This window comes from Phocoena phocoena, chromosome 19, assembly GCF_963924675.1.
Source record: "Phocoena phocoena chromosome 19, mPhoPho1.1, whole genome shotgun sequence".
NCBI classification, from domain to species: Eukaryota; Metazoa; Chordata; class Mammalia; order Artiodactyla; family Phocoenidae; genus Phocoena; species Phocoena phocoena.
The window spans coordinates 40,261,451-40,280,331 of NC_089237.1; the positions used below are offsets into that span (position 1 = coordinate 40,261,451).

General features: G+C 40.5%; 1 protein-coding gene across 1 annotated transcript in view; it reads left to right on the forward strand.

The window, feature by feature from the left end:
• Positions 1-18,881, forward strand: part of LOC136139131 (AP-2 complex subunit beta-like) — a 45,795-nt gene that overhangs the window by 7,852 nt on the left and 19,062 nt on the right. Inside the window, 7 exon segments of the mRNA XM_065898027.1 lie at positions 1,607-1,815; positions 1,817-1,850; positions 14,371-14,561; positions 16,830-16,932; positions 16,934-17,052; positions 17,582-17,702; positions 17,835-17,930. Coding sequence (XP_065754099.1) covers positions 1,607-1,815; positions 1,817-1,850; positions 14,371-14,561; positions 16,830-16,932; positions 16,934-17,052; positions 17,582-17,702; positions 17,835-17,930 — 873 coding nt within the window.

Consider the following 18,881-nt stretch of genomic DNA (forward strand, 5'->3'; position numbering starts at 1 on the left):
GGTTGGGCATATCATTGTAGTGTCAGTAACCTGGGGTTTTACCTCTTTTATCTTTGTAGAAATTATGCTTATGGTTCAGACGTGGTGGAAACTACAGGAGCTGCCTTTTAATTTTGTTTTATTGAATAGGTCTTACAATAGTTGATTAACTTTTTTGTTATTGTGGAAATTTTCAAACATTTTCAGGTTGAGGGAATAGTATAATAAATTCCTAAATATCTACCTTGTAGTTTCAGTAGTTACCAACCTATGGCCAGTTTTGTTTAATTTAACTCTCCATACATGCTTTCCTGACCCCCACCTCCTCTCCTCCTGGATGATTTTAAAGCAAATCCCAAACATCTTAAGAATGAAAAACTCATTTAATCAGCTGATCATTAAAGAAAGTCCTTAATATTATTGGATATCCAGTCAGAAATCTCCTATCATTAGATTTGATGAACACAGTAATAAGGTTGTTCTTATTAGGATTTTTGTTTTGTTTTGTTTACTTCTTTTTCCTCTGCCTGGAATTTAGTCTACATTAAAAGCAAAAATCAGACAGCATTTCTAAAATTAGCTTCTATTAAATTGTTTTGGAAAATAAACATGCTTTCTTCCTTCTCATGGAATTTTTGTTTTTTTCTGTGTTTAGCTACAATGTACAGGATCATTGTGACATTACATTCTTTCTGTCTGGTGATTCATAGATGGATGATATCATTGGAAAGAATTTAGTTTACATTTTTTGGAAGTTAGCATGTGCATAGGTTTATAATGTTTAAAGAAATTTTTTAATATAGGGCAACTTAAGGGGTGTTCTTTCTTGGTAAGTGTTCTATTTGTACTGTATTTGGAGGCACTTGCTAGGAAAGGAGAATGTATGTTAATCAGGATTTCAGAGGGCCCTCTCTGCTGCTTCGTGCAAGGAACTTACGTTGGGCCCAAACCAGCTTCTAGATTCTCCTTTGCTTTCTTGGCTGTAGGCCCCAGATATCCAGCCCTCTTTTCTCCCTGCTTAATATTTGTGGAGTGGGACGTATCTTTCCAATTCCTGATTTTTTGTGGTGGTTGTTGTTGTTTTTGCGGTACGCGGGCCTCTCATCTGTGGCCTCTCCCGTTGCGGAGCACAGGCTCCGGATGCGCAGGCTCAGCGGCCATGGCTCACGGGCCCAGCCGCTCCGCGGCATGTGGGATCTTCCCGGACCGGGGCACGAACCTGTGTCCCCTGCATCGGCAGGCGGACTCTCAACCACTGCGCCACCAGGGAAGCCCCAATTTCTGATTTTATCCTGTACCAGAATACAAGCCCAAAGCCCTTTTCTGCTTTTAATGCAGGTCCAACAACAGCCATGGGGATGGTAGCACCAGCTATCAGCTCTGGAATGAATCCTATAGGGCATTTCTTCATTGTGTATGTAAAGCAGTTAAATGAATTCCTAGCCTAAACTCTTAAATAGGCAACTGTTGTACTTAGGAAAGGAATCGTATGGGAGATGTGGGTTCTGATGTGAAATGAAACTGGAAGCCTACATTAATTAAATATTCTTTTGTTGCTTATATAAACCAGACTGTTTAGTTTTCTGGTTTATGTACACCTGTAGTTGTCAATGATTGTTTTTTATAGCACTGTGAAGATCCCAATCCTCTGATTCGGGCCTTGGCAGTCAGAACCATGGGTTGCATCCAGGTGGACAAGATTACAGAATATCTCTGTGAGTCCCTCCGCAAGTGCATAAAGGATGAAGATCCCTATGTTCGGAAGAGAGCAGCAGTCTGTGTGGCAAAACTCCATGACATCAATGCCCAAATGGTGGAAGATCAGGGATTTCTGGACTCTGCGGGATCTCATAGCAGATTCAAATCCAATGGTAATATGTTCCTGCGTTTGTAAGAGAGCAGTACTTAAAATGGGTCCCTTTAAAAAGCACGTTTGAAATAAATTTTATCTTTGGGACATTGAGCCATAGGTTAGCTATGTGAAGCATGACTTACGTGTGTCCCACAGATTGTCTGTCTCACACCCTACATGTTTCTGAGCTGAAAACCAAGTACTAAAATACAAGGGTGTTTTTTTTTTTAATTGAAGTATAGTTGATTTACAATATTGTGTTAGTTTCACATGCACAGCAAAGTGATTCTGTTTTTTATATATATGTATTTTCAGACTATTTTCCATTATAGATTATTACAAGATATTGAATATTGTCCCCGTGTTATACAGTAAATCCTGTTGCTTTTCTGTTTTATTTTTTAATTTTTCTAGGTTAATTTTTTTTTTTTGTGCGGTACGCGGGCCTCTCACTGTTGTGGCCTCTCCCGTTGCGGAGCACAGGCTCCAGACGCGTAGGCTCAGCGGCCATGGCTCACGGTCCCAGCCGCTCTGCGGCATGTGGAATCTTCCCGGACCGGGGCACAAACCCGTGTCCCCTGCATCGGCAGGCGGACTCTCAACCACTGCGCCACCAGGGAAGCCCAATATTTTTATTTTTTAATAAAAATTTTTTTAAATTCTTTTTCCTCATAGGTTATTATAAAATATTGAGTATAGTTCTCTGTGCTATACAGTAGGTCCTTGTTGGTTATCTCTCTTTTATATAGTAGCGTGTATATGTTAACTTTAGTTAAAACTGACTTTCCGTGAAATACTATTTGAAAGAGAAAAGATAGTTTGAAGTAAAAAAATTCTCACTGTTAAGTCCTAGGTTAACCTCCCTGAGTCTGTTTCCTCTTCTGTAGAGTGAGAGGTACCAACTTAGAGAGTCGTTAGGAGTATTAATTGAGCTCTTGCATAAAAAGCATCTGTGAAAGTGCCTGGCTTATGAGAGTTCATGAAGTGATGGCTGCTGCTGCCGTGATTATGAAGTAGACATTAGGAAAAGGTTAACATTATTGCTACAATATTAATTTAAAGGGTTCTGACCCCTTTGATAGCTATACAGGTTCATATGGTAAAATCTTTCTGAGGGAATGAAAGCTAAACTTATTTCCAGACACAGATTTATTAGTCCATTATTTTGAACGTAAACGTATTCTGAATGAGGAAGCACTTTGGCACGAGAGGAAAATAGCTATGATTTCTTCACAAATAATCAGAGTTTTGAAAATTCTGTCTCACTAAATTGACATTTGCAAGAAAGATACACTTTTGGGTGATAGTGATAATTCACTAGCTTTTGCCCATGCATTAGGATTTTCCCTCCTTACTGCAGTTTTCCTTTTCTCTCATAGAGGCATTTTGAGGTATTCCAACTTCAGTTAATGTTTACACCAGAATCTGCCACTCCAGAGACTCTCTTGACAGCCCCACCACACGTACCTTGCTTTTTGTTTGTGAGCTCAGGTCTCCTAAATCCTTTGGCTCAGTGCCTTAGCCCCTTTGATCTTGTCTTCTAAGCCTTCTGAGTTCTACCATCTCTCCGAGAACTGCCCCTGGGAATGCCCTTCTTCCATTGCTCTGTCCTGTCTGCCAAAGCACAGACTACTGAATTAGTTAAAAAAACAAAACAAAAAAAACCCCAGAAACATATTTCGTTTATTGAGGGTTTTTCTGCACAAGCAGCATGCTCTCAGAACTTGGCCCGGTGTGGCCTTTAGCAACGGTTCTAGTTACTGCCAGCTTCTTTTAATACGAACTTATTTTGGAGAGCTGTTTTATGAAAAGTAACATTTTTTTCTCAGAAAAAGTATGTATTTTTTTTTTAAAACATCTTTATTGGGGTATAATTGCTTTACAATGGTGTGTTAGTTTCTGCTTTATAACAAAGTGAATCAGCTATACATATACATATGTTCCCATATGTCTTCCCTCTTGCGTCTCCCTCCCTCCCACTCTCCCCATCCCACCCCTCCAGGCTGTCACAAAGCACCGAGCTAATATCCCTGTGCCTTGCGGCTGCTTCCCCCCAGCTATCTACCTTACTACGTTTGTTAGTGTGTATATGTCCATGACTCTCTCTCGCCCTGTCAAAACTCACCCTTCCCCCTCCCCATATCCTCAAGTCCGTTCTCCAGTAGGTCTGCGTCTTTATTCCTGTCTTACCCCTAGGTTCTTCATGACATTTTTTTTCCCTTAAATTCCATATATATGTGTTAGCATACGGTATTTGTCTTTTTCTTTCTGACTTACTTCACTCTGTATGACAGACTCTAGGTCTATCCGTCTCATTACAAATAGCTCAATTTCATTTCTTTTTAAGGCTGAGCAATATTCCATTGTGTATATGTGCCACATCTTCTTTATCCATTCATCCGATGATGGGCGCTTAGGTTGTTTCCATCTCCGGGCTATTGTAAATAGAGCTGCAATGAACATTTTGGTACATGACTCTTTTTGAATTTTGGTTTTCTCAGGGTATATGCCCAGTAGTGGGATTGCTGGGTCATATGGTAATTCTATTTGTAGTTTTTTAAGGAACCTCCATACTGTTCTCCATAGTGGCTGAACCAATTCACAAAAGTATGTATTTTATCCATGTGCTAGCCAGCATGTAGAAGCCACAGTGGTTCTCAACTGGGGGCGATTTTGCTTCCTGGGAGACAGTTGGCATTGTCAGGAAACACTTTTGGTTGTCACAACTGATGGGAAGGTTGCTACTGGCATCTAGTAGGTAGAGTTCAAGGATACTTTAAACATCCTGCAGTGCACAGGGAGCCCCCTACAACAACATGAAGGACTAATTTGTTTTAAAAACTTAAATAATGCCTGACATATAGTAAATGCTTAATAAATGACAGCTATTCTTGAGAAACAAATCTAACGTGACGTACTTTATGATTATTGTTATTTCTATTTAGGCTTTAGAAGGTTTGTGGTGGTTTGCTGTCAGTCTGAGATGATAAATGCTGGAAAACTGAAGTCTCTCTAGATCACTTTGTAAATTTGAGAAGGATTTTTGTCAGAATATGTTTGTTCTCGTGGGCAACGTTAGATCATCTATTAACGACTTCATTTAATTTAGTACTTTAATTATATGAATTCTGTTATCCCTAAATATATATCAGTAAATAGAAGAAGTTATAAAATTAAAATATTATACAGAAGTGAAATTAAAAATGCGTGATGTTCTTCATGCCCAGCGTCCGTAAAGGAGTACCAGAGCTGGTAGAATTTTAGGCATGTGTGAGAGTGTCAGTATGTGGTAGGCACTGGGTAAGAATGATGTAGGAGGTAACATGTTCACTCAGTCTGTGTCTGGTTGCCCCAAGTAAGTAATGTTGTATTTGGTACTAAAAGATGAGTTGCTGGTAATTTCTGCAGGATCAGAGTGTTGAGTAAGTGGAATCGTTGGAGGCTGCTCTGTTATAAGGGCAAGTGCCCATCTCAGTGCTTTTTGGTTTTTAAATTCTTGCAGAGGAAGGAAACAATTTTTGTTTTCCTTTATGATAAACTTTGTGGAGATCTTTTAATGTGTATTCTCACCTTAGGAATTTTAATCATCAGTTTTCATTTTATCAGTTATTACTAACTTAGGTGTTTTTTTTTTTTTTAATCTCATTTTGGGGGCGGGTTTTTAGATTTAGAGAAAAGTTGCACAAACCGTACAGAAAGTTCTCATATACCTATCTTCACACAGTTTTACTTGATGTTAACATCTTACATAACCATGGTACCTTTGTCAAAACTAAGAAATTGGCGTTGGTACATCACTATAAACTGAAGTACAGACTTTATTTCACCTGTTTCAACACAAATATCCTTTTGCTATTCCAGGATTCAATCCAGCATACCAAATTGCATTTAATCACTTCCTTTTATAAAGAGTTGACTCACTCTTTATGAAAGTATCTCAAAAACAGAAAAGCGCTTTGTAACTGTGAACTTTTTTTTTTTTTCACTCCAGTACTAACACATGAGGGTTAAAACTCAGGCTCTGAAACCAACCAGACTTGGATTTGTATCCTGGTCTGCCATTCTTAGCTTGGTGGTCTCCCTAAACGTCTCAGTATCCTCGTCTACAAAATGGAGATTATAAACAGTGCCTCTATCATTGGATCGTTGTGAAAAATAAAAGAGGGCTTGCAAAGCACTTAATAGTGAACCTGGTATAGAGTAAGCCCTTAATAATAACAAACGTTTCTTTATTGTATAGTGATCGTGGTGCTGGTTATTAATGATTTTAGAAGGGTTAATATTTCAACGGCAAATTTATTTTTTAAAAGTATTTAATTCTTTTTTAACTAAAGCTGTTTTTATTTTTTATAATTTTATTTATTTATTTTTCACTGTGTGTGTCTTCGTTGCTGTGTGCGGGCTCTCTCTAGTTGCGGTGAGCAGGGGCTACTCTTCCTTGCGGTGTGCGGGTTTCTCATTGCATTGGCTTCTCTTGTTGCAGAGCACGGGCTCTGGTCTCACGGGTTTCAGTAGTTATGGCACGCAGGCTCTAGAGCGTAGGCTCAGTAGTTGTGTCACACGGGCTTAGTTGCTCCGCGGCATGTGGGACCTTCCCGAACCAGGGGTCAAACCCATGTCCCCTGCATTGGCAGGCAGATTCTTAACCACTGTGTCACCAGGGAAGTCCCAAAGATATTTAATTCTTTTGTATACATTATTTAAAGCCAGACATTATTTTTTAGGGTGATTCTGAGGGCAGCTTATCTACAAATGAAGTAAATCTATTTACAATATTACTTAACACATCATTGCAGGATTACTTTTAAAAGAGAATTGTTCAAGGATATGCCTAAAGCAGTTTTCGTAGGCAACTTCCTGAAAACTGGACCTGTTGTACATAGTAATTCAGTAGTGTACCGAAAGATCACGGCTTATTCATTTCTTAGTGTCCCTTTTAAAATGATCTCAAGGCTCTAATCTGGCAGGGGATTACTTACTCTCAAAAGGGAGATAATGGTGTAATAATAAAATTTTTGTTTTGTTCATTTTGCAGCATGCTGTTGTGTGATTTTAGGGCTGGTGGGCCAAGTAACTCTTGGCTTCTTAGGAGTGCCTTTTGTCCATTTGTAGATATTTATTTGTAGTGTTTTAGCTTTGTGAATATTCGCATTTCATCAAAACATCTTAAGCTACTTATGTAAGCCCCTTAACTAAGTAATGAGTTTTATTGAGTCTAATTTTTAAATCTTACTTGTTACCAGATATTCAGACTCTCTTGCTGTTAACGGTATGTGTTGACTCCACTAGGTAGATGCGTTCACTTAGCTTCCTCATTCTGGGAAAGAAGATGGGGAAAAAAACGGAACATTACAGAATGTCGTATGTAGTCAGTATATTATTAGTTGGCAGTCTGGACAGTGTCTTGGATTAAAGCATGACTGTAAAATTAACTGGTACTGTATAGTCATTGTATTCTTTCTTTTTTTAACAATGCATTTTAAAATTTTTATTTATATATATTGGCTGCGTTAGGTCTTCGTTGCTGCACGCAGGCCTTCTCTAGTTGCGGTGAGCGGGGGCTACTCTTTGTTGCAGTGCGTGGGCTTCCCATTGCGGTGGCTTCTCTTTTTTTTTTTTTTATTAATTAATTTATTTTTGCTGTGTTGGGTCTTTGTTTCTGTGCGAGGGCTTTCTCTAGTTGTGGCAAGTGGGGGCCACTCTTCATCGCGGTGCGCGGGCCTCTCACCATCGTGGCCTCTCCTGTTGCAGAGCACAAGCTCCAGACGTGCAGGCTCAGTAGTTGTGGTTCACGGGCCCAGTTGCCCCGCGGCATGTGGGATCCTCCCAGACCAGGGCTCGAACCCGTGTCCCCTGCATTAGCAGGCAGACTCCCAACCACTGCGCCACCAGGGAAGCCCGCGGTGGCTTCTCTCGTTGCGGAGCATGGGCTCTAGGCACGGGGGCTTCAGCAGTTGTGGCATGTGGGCTCAGTAGTTGTGGTGTGTGGGCTTCAGTAGTTGCAGCACACGGGCTCAATAGTTGTGGCTCGAGGGCTCTAGAGCACAAGCTCAGTAGTTGTGGCGCATGGGCTTAGTTGCTCCGCGGCATGTGGAGTCTTCCTGGACCAGGGATCGAACCCGTGTCCCCTGCATTGGCAGGCGGATTCTTAACCACTGTGCCACCAGGGAAGTCCAGTCATTTTGTTCTTAAGGAGATGATAATGACTGAAACATGCTTAGAATAAATGCCCTGTGCTTTAACGTGTTATTTGAGGCAACTCCATAAAGAAGAAAGTGAGATTCTGAACTGTTGCTGATTTTCAAGAGGATGAAAGTATGCAAATCACCTTTATTTTCCATTATAAGAGTTTTGGTCAGTTATTCTACTGCATTCAATTTATTCAAGTCTTCAGGGGCAGCAGCCAAAAGGATTGTAAATTGAGCGGGAAAATTGAAGTGTTTGTTCAGAGTGTTTGACCTTGAAGGTCGTTGCTAGAAATGAAAGTCTTCTAAATATAGTTAATAGGAGGAAGTCACTATATTGGGAAGTGCTATCTTTCTTGGGTTCTGAGGCTATGAAAATGAGTGAAATTGGAGAGATCATTCAAAAGAACAGGGAAATGTGTGAGAGATTTCTCCTAAAGGAGCTTCTCTCTGTGATACTCCACTCCCAATGTATATCTAGATTTCCTTCTAGAGTTCTTTTTTTACAGGATCATTTTTATTTTTTTTTTATTTATTTTTTTTTTTTTGTGGTACGTGGGCCTCTCACTGTTGTGGCCTCTCCCGTTGCGGAGCACAGGCTCCGGACGCGCAGGCTCAGCGGCCATGGCTCACGGGCCCAGCCGCTCCGCGGCATGTGGGATCTTCCCAGACCGGGTCACGAACCCGTGTCCCCTGCATCGGCAGGCAGCCTCCCAACCACTGCGCCACCAAGGAAGCCCCGCAGGATCATTTTTTTTTTTTTTTTGGGTGTGTTGGGTCTTCGTTTCTGTGCGAGGGCTTTCTCTAGTTGCGGCAAGCGGGGGCCACTCTTCATCACGGTGCGCGGGCCTCTCACTATCACAGCCTCTCTTGTTGAGGAGCACAGGCTCCAGACACGCAGGCTCAGTAGTTGTGGCTCATGGGCCTAGTTGCTCCACGGCATGTGGGATCTTCCCAGACCAGGGCTCGAACCCGTGTCCCCTGCATTGGCAGACAGATTCTCAACCACTGCACCACTAGGGAAGCCCAGGATCATTTTTATTTTAATCATACCCACCACTCCAGCTTGCTCCTTAAAAAAAAAAAAAAAAAGAGGTCTGGGATGTCCCTGGTGGTCCAGTGGTTAAGACTCCACTTGCAGGGAAGAAGATCCCGCAAGCTGCAGGGCACAGCCAAAAAATAAAAAAAGTAATGTCAAATTTATGTCCTCAGAATTGCTGCATATGAGACGGGTAGCTTATAAATCAGATTTTGTAGCTGGATAGTAAATCTTGCCTCTTTGAAGTGCTGCTAGGATGTGATTATCTCTGAAATATATAAAGTAGGAGAATGCATTTTTCTCCTTGTATAAATCTGCCTAGAAATAATGTTTTGATTATATTATTCTCCCCAGCTCCGATTTTTCTTTCCCTTTCCCCCATTTGATGTTCACAACTCTTGGAACTTCTATAAATGCAGGGGGCAGAGTGATTAGCACTCAGACATTAGAATCAGATACAGGCCTTGAGTTTGTTTTTTTTTTTTTTTATTTTTTGCGGTACGCGAGCCTCTCACTGTTGTGGCCTCTCCCGTTGCAGTCCCGTTGCAGAGCACAGGCTCCGGACGCGCAGGCCCAGCGACCATGGCTCACTGGCCCAGCCACTCCGCGGCATGTGGGATCCTCCCGGACCGGGGCACGAACCCATGTCCCCTGCATCGGCAGGCGGACTCCCAACCACCGCGCCACCAGGGAAGCCCCAGGCCTTGAGTTTGTATTCAAGCATTTTCCCTTTCCAGCTTTGTTGGCTAAGCAAGTCACTGAATTTCTCTAATCCTATTTATAAATTCATTTTTAAAGCCTATTTCCTTATCTGTAATAGGTGGATTTTGATAGCAACTACCTTAGAGTTGCTGGGAAGGTAAATGGCATAGTAAGTGTTCAGTAAGTTTTAGCTATTATTCTCTTTTATCTCTTTGTCCAATTCTATTAGGTATAGTATAAAGTAAGCCAAAACACAAATTGCTTACGTTAAAAAAAAATTCAGCAGACTCCAAGGGTCCACAATGAACTGTCATATTGAAGGGAAATCTGTAGTTAAAGCAGAGAAAAATTTGTCTAGTATTGAGTGTGATTTTACACACACACGTGCACGCATACTTCTGTATGTATGTATATGTTTGTGTTTAATATCTGTATCTGTAAAGTATACATATTAGGTCTACAGGGGGTAGGGGTGGGATGGGGAGGAGGAATGTTTTATTGCAGTCTTCCAAAGAACAGAATTTACCATAATTGGGAGGCAAGATGAATTAAAAAAAAAATTTCTTTTGATGCTATGGGATATGTTCCTTTGTAGCTTAGATGCCAACTCTTTGTAAATCAACCAGTGTGCTGAGAAAACTCACTTAAACCCTATTTATAAATCCATTTTTAAAGCAGAACTTCCTTTAGAAACCCCTTTCTTTCTTGGGAACTCCAGTTTTTCTGAGATTATAATTAAAAGGCCATTGTTCTTTTCATGGCACTGTTTCCTAAAAGAACTGCCAGTTTTCTGGGGGGAAAATGTTATGCATGTTAGTCTTAGTTCACATTCAAAGTGATGGTACAAGAGAAAGAGACATAACCTTTGTTTTAATACACTAGTAAACCAGGGCAGTTACTGCAAGAGTCAGATTTTTTCTTTTGATAATGAATTATTGTATGGAGAAGGCTCTCTGGGAAGAGGAAGTAAATCATGTTTCAATCCATTATTTTTTTTTTTTTTTTTTTTTTTGCGGTACGCGGGCCTCTCACTGCTGTGGCCTCTCTCTTTGCGGAGCACAGGCTCCGGACGTGCAGGCTCAGCGGCCATGGCTCACGGGCCTAGCCGCTCCGCGGCATGTGGGATCCTCCCGGACCGGGGCACGAACCCGCGTCCCCTGCATCGGCAGGTGGACTCCCAACCACTGCGCCACCAGGGAAGCCCTCAATCCATTATTTTTAAAGTTTATTTTTACAAACAGATAATATATGTACTACATTCTATACAAAATTCCAAAGAAACACAGAGACACGGGAGTTGTCCTGTATACCCCAGCTACCCAGCTGCTGTCTTGAAGTCAGTCTTTGCCTGCTTGAGATTCGATGCTCATTTTAAGTTTCCATTAGAGTGAGAGAAGCATGGCTTGCTGACCAGGAGAACTCTGAGCAGCTCTTATGGGCCCACCTCAGTATATTTCTGAAAACTTAGCAGTATGAATGTGAAGATTAGGAGATGAAAGCGGAAAGGTAGAACAGAAAGAATTTTAGAGGAATAGCAGTAGAGTTTTGTTAATGGGGGTGTATCTCATCTGGTCAGTCATTGGCTCAGTGACCATTTGGCAGTGATCTTTTTTCGCCATGCAGGCTTTTCTAAACATAATCATATAATCTGATCTCTCTGGATCTTTTAATTAGATTTACGTTTCCCTGTTTCTTTTCTTGTTTTAATGTGATAATAAGTGAAAATTGCCTGTTTTACCACCAGAACATATACTTCATTAGCTGCATTATATACTTGGTTTAATTTCCAGTTACCTGTGATGGTAGCAGAGGAGTTCTAATTGTTCATTCTGTTCATTTCCTGTTAACAGACCTCATATTTAATTTTTTTTAACATTAAAAAAATTTGACTGGCAGAAATGGTAAGTTGTGACAGGACATTTGTTTTGGACGAACTGGTAACCAAGACTGGGCATGTGTTGGCAGCAAGAGAGGAAAACAGGCATTTGTTCTTCCAGTGTGACATTTTGATCCTTTATCCTGTAATCCAGTGTATTAAGTGTATTATACAGGGGAAACACAGTACCTTTTCCCTGCATGTAAAGCACTGAGATGATGGAGATTATTGTTTCCCTTTTCATGCTTTTAATTTTTACTAAAGGCCATGCTTGATGGTGTGGTTGGCAAACAAAAATTAAGTCAGGAAAGAACCTCATGCATGCCATCATGTGATAGGTGAACTAGATAATCCTTCTCGAGTTGTCTTAATAACAATAAAATATTACATCCATAATCATACTTACCAAGTGAACCTTTGAATTTTTTTCATCTTGGAATTTTTTGTCCTGATCACTAAGTTATAACTGAAGGTGATTCCATTTGTGGCATCATTATCTTAGTTAATGGATACTGTCATGAGTGTATTATTTGATTTAAAAAGCCATATTCTCTAGAATTTATCTTCTAGGTAAAATCATATACTGGGATAATCTGCAGAGTACCCAAGTGATATGGATATTAAAATCAATAGCTAAACTGTGACCATTATGTTTCTTCTCTTGCTAGCAAAAGGATAATCATACAACTCTTAGTTTCTCAAGCTTTTAACAGGGACTTCAGTCAGAACTAAAAACGAGTTGACATTTTTGAGAATCTTTTCAATATATGTAATTAATGAAGCTGCTACCTATTGCATCTCACTTATGCCTACAGAATATTTATATATAGCCTTACTGTGCTAATATTTAGCGACAGCTGAGAGCCTCACTGCAAAATGTTGTTTTAAATTCATTTTTACAGAGCTATAGTTTTTTGACTGTTTTGTTTATTTTGGGGTGTTTTTATAATCTTAAAATTACTTTAAACATTCATTGGTTGTAGATTTCTTAGTTAAATTAGACATACTCTGTAATTTTGATAAAATGTCCACTGTTTTTTCTTGCAGCTAGTATGGATTTCTGGGTCTGTTAAGTCAGGATACAAGTGTACTTTCTTAAATTTATTTATTTTATTTAGGGCTGCGTTGGGTCTTCGTTGCGGTGCGGGCTTCTCATTGTGGTGGCTTCTCCTGCTGCGGGGCACGGGCTCTAGGCGCACGGGCTTCCGTAGTTGTGACACACGGGCTCAGTAGTTGTGGCTTGAGGACTCTAGAGCGCAGGCTCAGTAGTTGTGGCGCACGGGCCTAGCTGCTCCCTGGCATGTGGGATCCTACCGATCCAGGGCTCGAACCCGTGTTCCCTGCATTTACAGGCGGATTTCTAACCACTGTGCCACCTGGGAAGCCCTCAACAGAAACTTTTTTTTTTTTTTTTTTTTTTTTTGCGGTACGTGGGCCTCTCACTGTTGTGGCCTCTCCCATTGCAGAGCACAGGCTCCGGACGCAACAAGTGTACTTTCTTATATTTGGTAGCAATTTTTCATTTATCATACTGCCTGAGTTAAGGATACATTTGAGGTACCATATTTCATTGATTCTAAGATGCATTATTATTTCCTGTATTACGTAGAAAGAAAAATACCTCCTATTAAACTGACATGCCGTTGATTATTAAATATATCCCAACTTCGGAGATGTTAATATGAAAAACTGTGCAACTTAGTCTTGATGAATTATGGTAATATTGCCACCTTAACTTTGTATAAGGCTTTGTAGAAAGCACTTATACATAAGCCATCTGATTTTATCCTCAAACTAAAGCTAATCTGTGAGGGGGATTAAATTATCCCATTTTCAGATGAGGAAATTGAATTTCACGGAGATTATGTGCTTTCCCAACATCATGTTACAGTGAACTATGGTTTCAGGGTCACATTTTCTTACTCTGAGACTTAAGGTGTGATTGACACCTGAAGTATCACCTCCCCACCCCCCAGTACATGCACGCCCATACACCTATAAAATTGTTTCGCCTAGATTTTTCTTTCCATTGCCTAATGTACACGTTTCATATTTAAACTTCACTGTTTTGTGTTTTTTTTTTTTTTTTTTGCGGTACGCGGGCCTCTCAGTGTTGTGGCCTCTCCCGTTGCAGAGCACAGGCTCCGGACACGCAGGCTCAGCGTCCATGGCTCACGGGCCCAGCCGCTCCGCGGCATGTGGGATCTTCCCAGACCGGGGCACGAACCCGTGTCCCCTGCATTGGCAGGCAGACTCTCAACCACTGCGCCACCAGGGAAGCCCTGTTTTGTGTTTTTTGTTTTGTTTTGGCTGCGAGGCATGTGGGATCTTAGTTCTCCAACCAGGGATCGAACCCATGCCCCCCTGCAGTGGAACCACGAGTCTTAACCACTGGACCGCCAGGGAAGTCCCTAACCTTCACTTCTTTTACAGCTGTTCATGTGTCTTAATTCTACTGATAGTGTTGACTACTATTAAAATTATTATTGTTTTAATAGTAAATCATGAGGGACTCTCTGCTAATATGTGAATTGTTTTAATTCTGTGTTGCCTGACCATGAGGAAGCTATATATGCCATCATTGGTGGTTTATTATACGTTTTGAAAGCAGTATATCTCTTTCTAGCTGACTGCGTAAAACGTTCAGGAACGGTTATGGGTTGAGATCTATGAAGTGATCCAGAGAAATAGTTGTACTGTTCTTGACAAATCAAGGTCATATCTGCTTCTTTCCCAGGTGGTGGCTAATGCTGTAGCAGCATTATCTGAAATCAGTGAATCTCACCCAAACAGCAACTTACTCGATCTGAATCCACAGAACATTAATAAGCTACTGACAGCCCTGAATGAGTGCACCGAACGGGGCCAGATTTTCATCCTGGACTGCCTGTCTAATTACAACCCTAAAGATGACCGGGAGGCTCAGAGGTCAGTCTGTTTTTCTGGATAGTATCTAGGAGTCTTGCCCGGTTCAATAATTTCTAGTAAGTCTGTATTAGAATAAGGGTCTGTTACGTGGGGAAAATCAGTGGCTTATGGGATATATATTGCTATCCTGTGGTATTTTCTCAGTGTATTTAGGAACATTTTAGGTGGTAGAGTAAACCATGCAAAAAATAGCTCTTCCTAAGAGGAGATGTGTATTTTTCATTTCTTCTTTGAACAGTATAGTTACAGTCCTCTGAAGAACTCTGCCTCATCATGGTCTCACATCTCCCATACAGCAATTCCTAGCCATTTGGCAAACAAAGGTTTTTTGAGCGTCTCTCACTGTAGTAACAAAATTTTCGTTCTTTTACATACATAGTAAGTGGCTTGGCTTGTTACTAGTTATTGAGCTGCCTTATACCTATAATTAATACTAGAGAAACTGTGTTGGAGCCAGCAAAATGTATGGTGTCTTCCGTTAGATACAGGAATCTCATGAGTCTGAATTTGGAGAAGATTTTGGAAGACACACCTGGATTGTTCTGCTCAGCTCTCTACCACTTTAGTGTTGCAGATTTTCTTTGACTATCAGATACTGACTACTAAATTTCATATACACATACATACATTTTAGTTTACAGAATTGGAGGTATCATCAGTTTTTATTGAGCATTTTGTGTATATAGGCACTGTACTAGGCAAAACAATTCTGAAGAATTGTTGGCTCTTCATTTTATTTTATTTATTATTATTATTTTCTTTTGCGGTACGTCGGCCTCCCATCGCTGTGGCCTCTCCCGTTGTGGAGCACAGGCTCCGGACGCGCAGGCTCAGCGGCCATAGCTCATGGGCCCAGCCGCTCCGCGGCATGTGGGATCTTCCCGGACCGGGGCACGAACCCATGTCCCCTGCGTCAGTAGGCGGACTCTCAACCACTGCGCCACCAGGGAAGCCCTGGCTCTTCATTTTAATTATTGTAGATAGGAACCTTCCTTGCCCGGCTAAAGCTTGAGCTACTATAATGTAAGTGCTCTTCACTTGTCTGGGAAATTGTTCCTTCTGGATTTAACCAAAGCTCACCCTGATAGTTTCTTTCCATCACTGAAAGTACAAATATCTTCTGGAAAGGACTTTACATACAATTTTATTTTCTCTTGGTCATTGACATCTCACACTTACTCATTCACTCAGCAAATATTTATTGAGCCCGTGCTGTATGCCAGGCATTGTTCTAGGCTCTGAGGATATAGCAGTGGACAGACAAAAATCATAGCTCTTATGGAACACTTATTCTGAGGGATAGGGCAGAAGTATATATAAAATGTATACGTAATACAGCATATAATAGGTCAGATGATGATAAGTGCTAACAAGAAAGATAAAGTAAGGAGGAGATCTAACAAATGCTGGGTGGTCAGGAAAGGTCTCCCTGAGAAGGTAGCATTTGTATAAATACCTAAAGGAGGTCAGGGAGTCAGCCAAGTAGATACAGGAGGAAGGGAGAAAAACACAGCTTACTTACCTTGTGTCCTTAATTGAGTCAGCTAGAAATCACGTTGCCTAAGAGCTATCAAAATTAGGTTAATTTCTGAAGAACCCTCAGTGGATAACTAAATATTCTATATTTCATGAGACATTTAAGTGTAGGTGGCAGGGACTAGGAGAAGGGGATGAGGTTGAGAGAGTATTGCAGTGGTGTCGTGTTGTTAAAAGCAAACAAACAAACAAACACCCTTCCCGAGATTCCCTTATTATGCTGAATGCAAGAGGTTGGGTGGTTTTCCCTGTCAGCCCATCTCCTTCCGCATCTTACAGTGAAACTTCAGCCACAGTTGGTTGATATCTCTCACTGTGAAATAACTCTCAGAATGCTTAATTTGACTTCCTATAGGCTGAGGAGAAATGGGCTGTGAGGCAGGGAGCCCTTACATAGTATGGGGAGACAGAGAGGACTATAAAATAGGAAGGTAAATGGTGTGAGCTTCAGGTGTTTGGGGTATTGGCTAGTTCCCTTCCAGTTTGAACATCCCTTATTGCTGGTTTCCTAAAGTCTTCTGATATCCCTGCTCTGTTTGTAGTTTGCTGGGATTGAGGTGTCCGCAGTGTTGGATCCCAAATTTACCTATGTATGGAGTTTTGACTTTTCTAACTGATTTTCTAATTTCTTTATACCTGGGCCATGGGAACCTCTGACAACATTACCCTTATAGATTGGATTGAGCAAAGAAATTATAATTTAAGGTACTAATTTTCATTTTCTGTCCTCAATATCTGTGAGCAGGTAACTCCTTGGCTATCTCACGCCAACTCAGCAGTGGTGCTTTCAGCAGTAAAAGTCCTAATGAAATTTCTAGAGTTGTTACCCAAGGACTCTTGACTACTACAATATGCTGCTGAAGAAGTTGGCCCCTCCACTTGTCACTTTGCTGTCTGGGGAGCCAGAGGTGCAGTACGTCGCCCTGAGGAACATCAACCTGATCGTCCAGAAAAGGTTGGGAAAAAATGAATTGGTGATTAAAGTGTTTGTAATTTTGAATTAAACTTATTTAATAACATCATTATTAAAGAGGACTGTGTTAAAACTCTGTTTAATGTATGGAAATGAAAATACTGTATGGTAGAGCAACTTGCCCAGGGTCAGGAGGCTAACAGTTGATTTTAGAGTGTTCCTACAATGAATGCCTGGTGTTGCTCTACAATTTAGTTTCTTTTCTGAAGGAACTCTTAGTTGTATGATAGCTAGTGTCTGCTTAATATGGTTCAGGCTGTAATTTAGATCAGGTGGTTGTCCTTCCAGTGGTTCTTCTTGGCAATATATACTTTACTCCTTAAAAGGATAAAAATAGTCTGCCAGATGGATCTGGTTAGAGGGATGTAGAGGAAGTTTGTGAGTTTTTTCCCCCTGGAGTGGAGTGTGTGAATGGAGAGCAGAGAAGCACAGGTTAGGTATTAATGCAGACTCAGAAGGATATATCAATATATGCCTCACCTTCCTTATCTTGTGTTTCTGTGTACCACAGGCCTGAAATCTTGAAGCAGGAGATCAGAGTTTTCTTTGTGAAGTACAATGATCCCATCTGTGTGAAACTAGAGAAATTGGACATCATGATTCGTTTGGCATCCCAAGCCAACATTGCTCAGGTCAGACTTAAAGTAGATTCAAGTTAAGATCTAATAACTTAGATCTTAAGATCTGGCCTTCAGAAAAACCTAGGCCATGAAATTGCTGTTGGAGAATCCTTAATGATTGTTCACTTCGTGGATTTTTAACAGGTTCTGGCAGAACTGAAGGAATATGCCACAGAGGTGGATATCGACTTTGTGCGCAAAGCTGTGCGGGCCATTGGACGGTGTGCCATCAGGGTGGAGGCAAGTGTCCCGTGGTAGTTGTGATCACGTTGTGGGACTCTGGGTATTCTCTTCACCTCTTTCCTTACATTTTTAAGTTTAAATTAAAAAATACATTTTTAAGTTTATCAAAATAATAAAGCACATTGTTAAAATATTAAAAAATTTTTAATGAAAAACAGCTGTCCCTGGTCCCTCTCTTTCCTGAGGGAATCATGTTTAACTGTTCCTAGTTTTAGTTATTTTGATTACTTCCATATCTCTAATATCCTTATGCTACTATTTATTGATTTACCAATTGTAGACATTGTCTGTTAACTTTCCACTATGAGAGAGGCAACTTGGTTCATATACTCCATCACTCCTACTTCTACCGTTCTGTATAGATCCCCTGTATAGTTATATCATGAGGTTTTTGTCCTATATTATCTTTGTAAATTGAGATAATATACTTTTGTTTCTTGTTCTATCAACTAGAGTCTTGCAAAGCTTGCTGTGCGTATTATGCCTGTAAATATGTAGAGCCTACACAATCAAATGATTGCGTTTTCTTTCTCATAAAGGCTTTTGTTTTTTCTGTAGTTTATAATGGCCTTTGTCTTTTTTTTTTAATTTCATTGTGCCTTCATTGCACTCCTATCTTCTTCCAGCTTTTCAAGCATAATATCAAATTAATAAAACTTTTCTTTTGTTCTAGACCCTTCTCTCTTCCAGTCCTCTGTCCTTGCAGTCCTTACTCCAGTCTGGGTGGTTGCTTTCTTGTCTTCTGCACAACTGTCTTTCCATACAGCCTCCCTTCATTGCTGTTTCTTGTTATGGGTACTTTTTCGTAGCATTCCTTTTTTTGTGGTTGCAGTAGTTTCTTAAATCTCTTGTGATGTGAATTACAGTTTTTGGTTTTGTTTCTGCAGTTTGAATTTAATTATCTGGAGTATTTTATGGTGATGGTTGCATGTCTATTTATGATTTTTT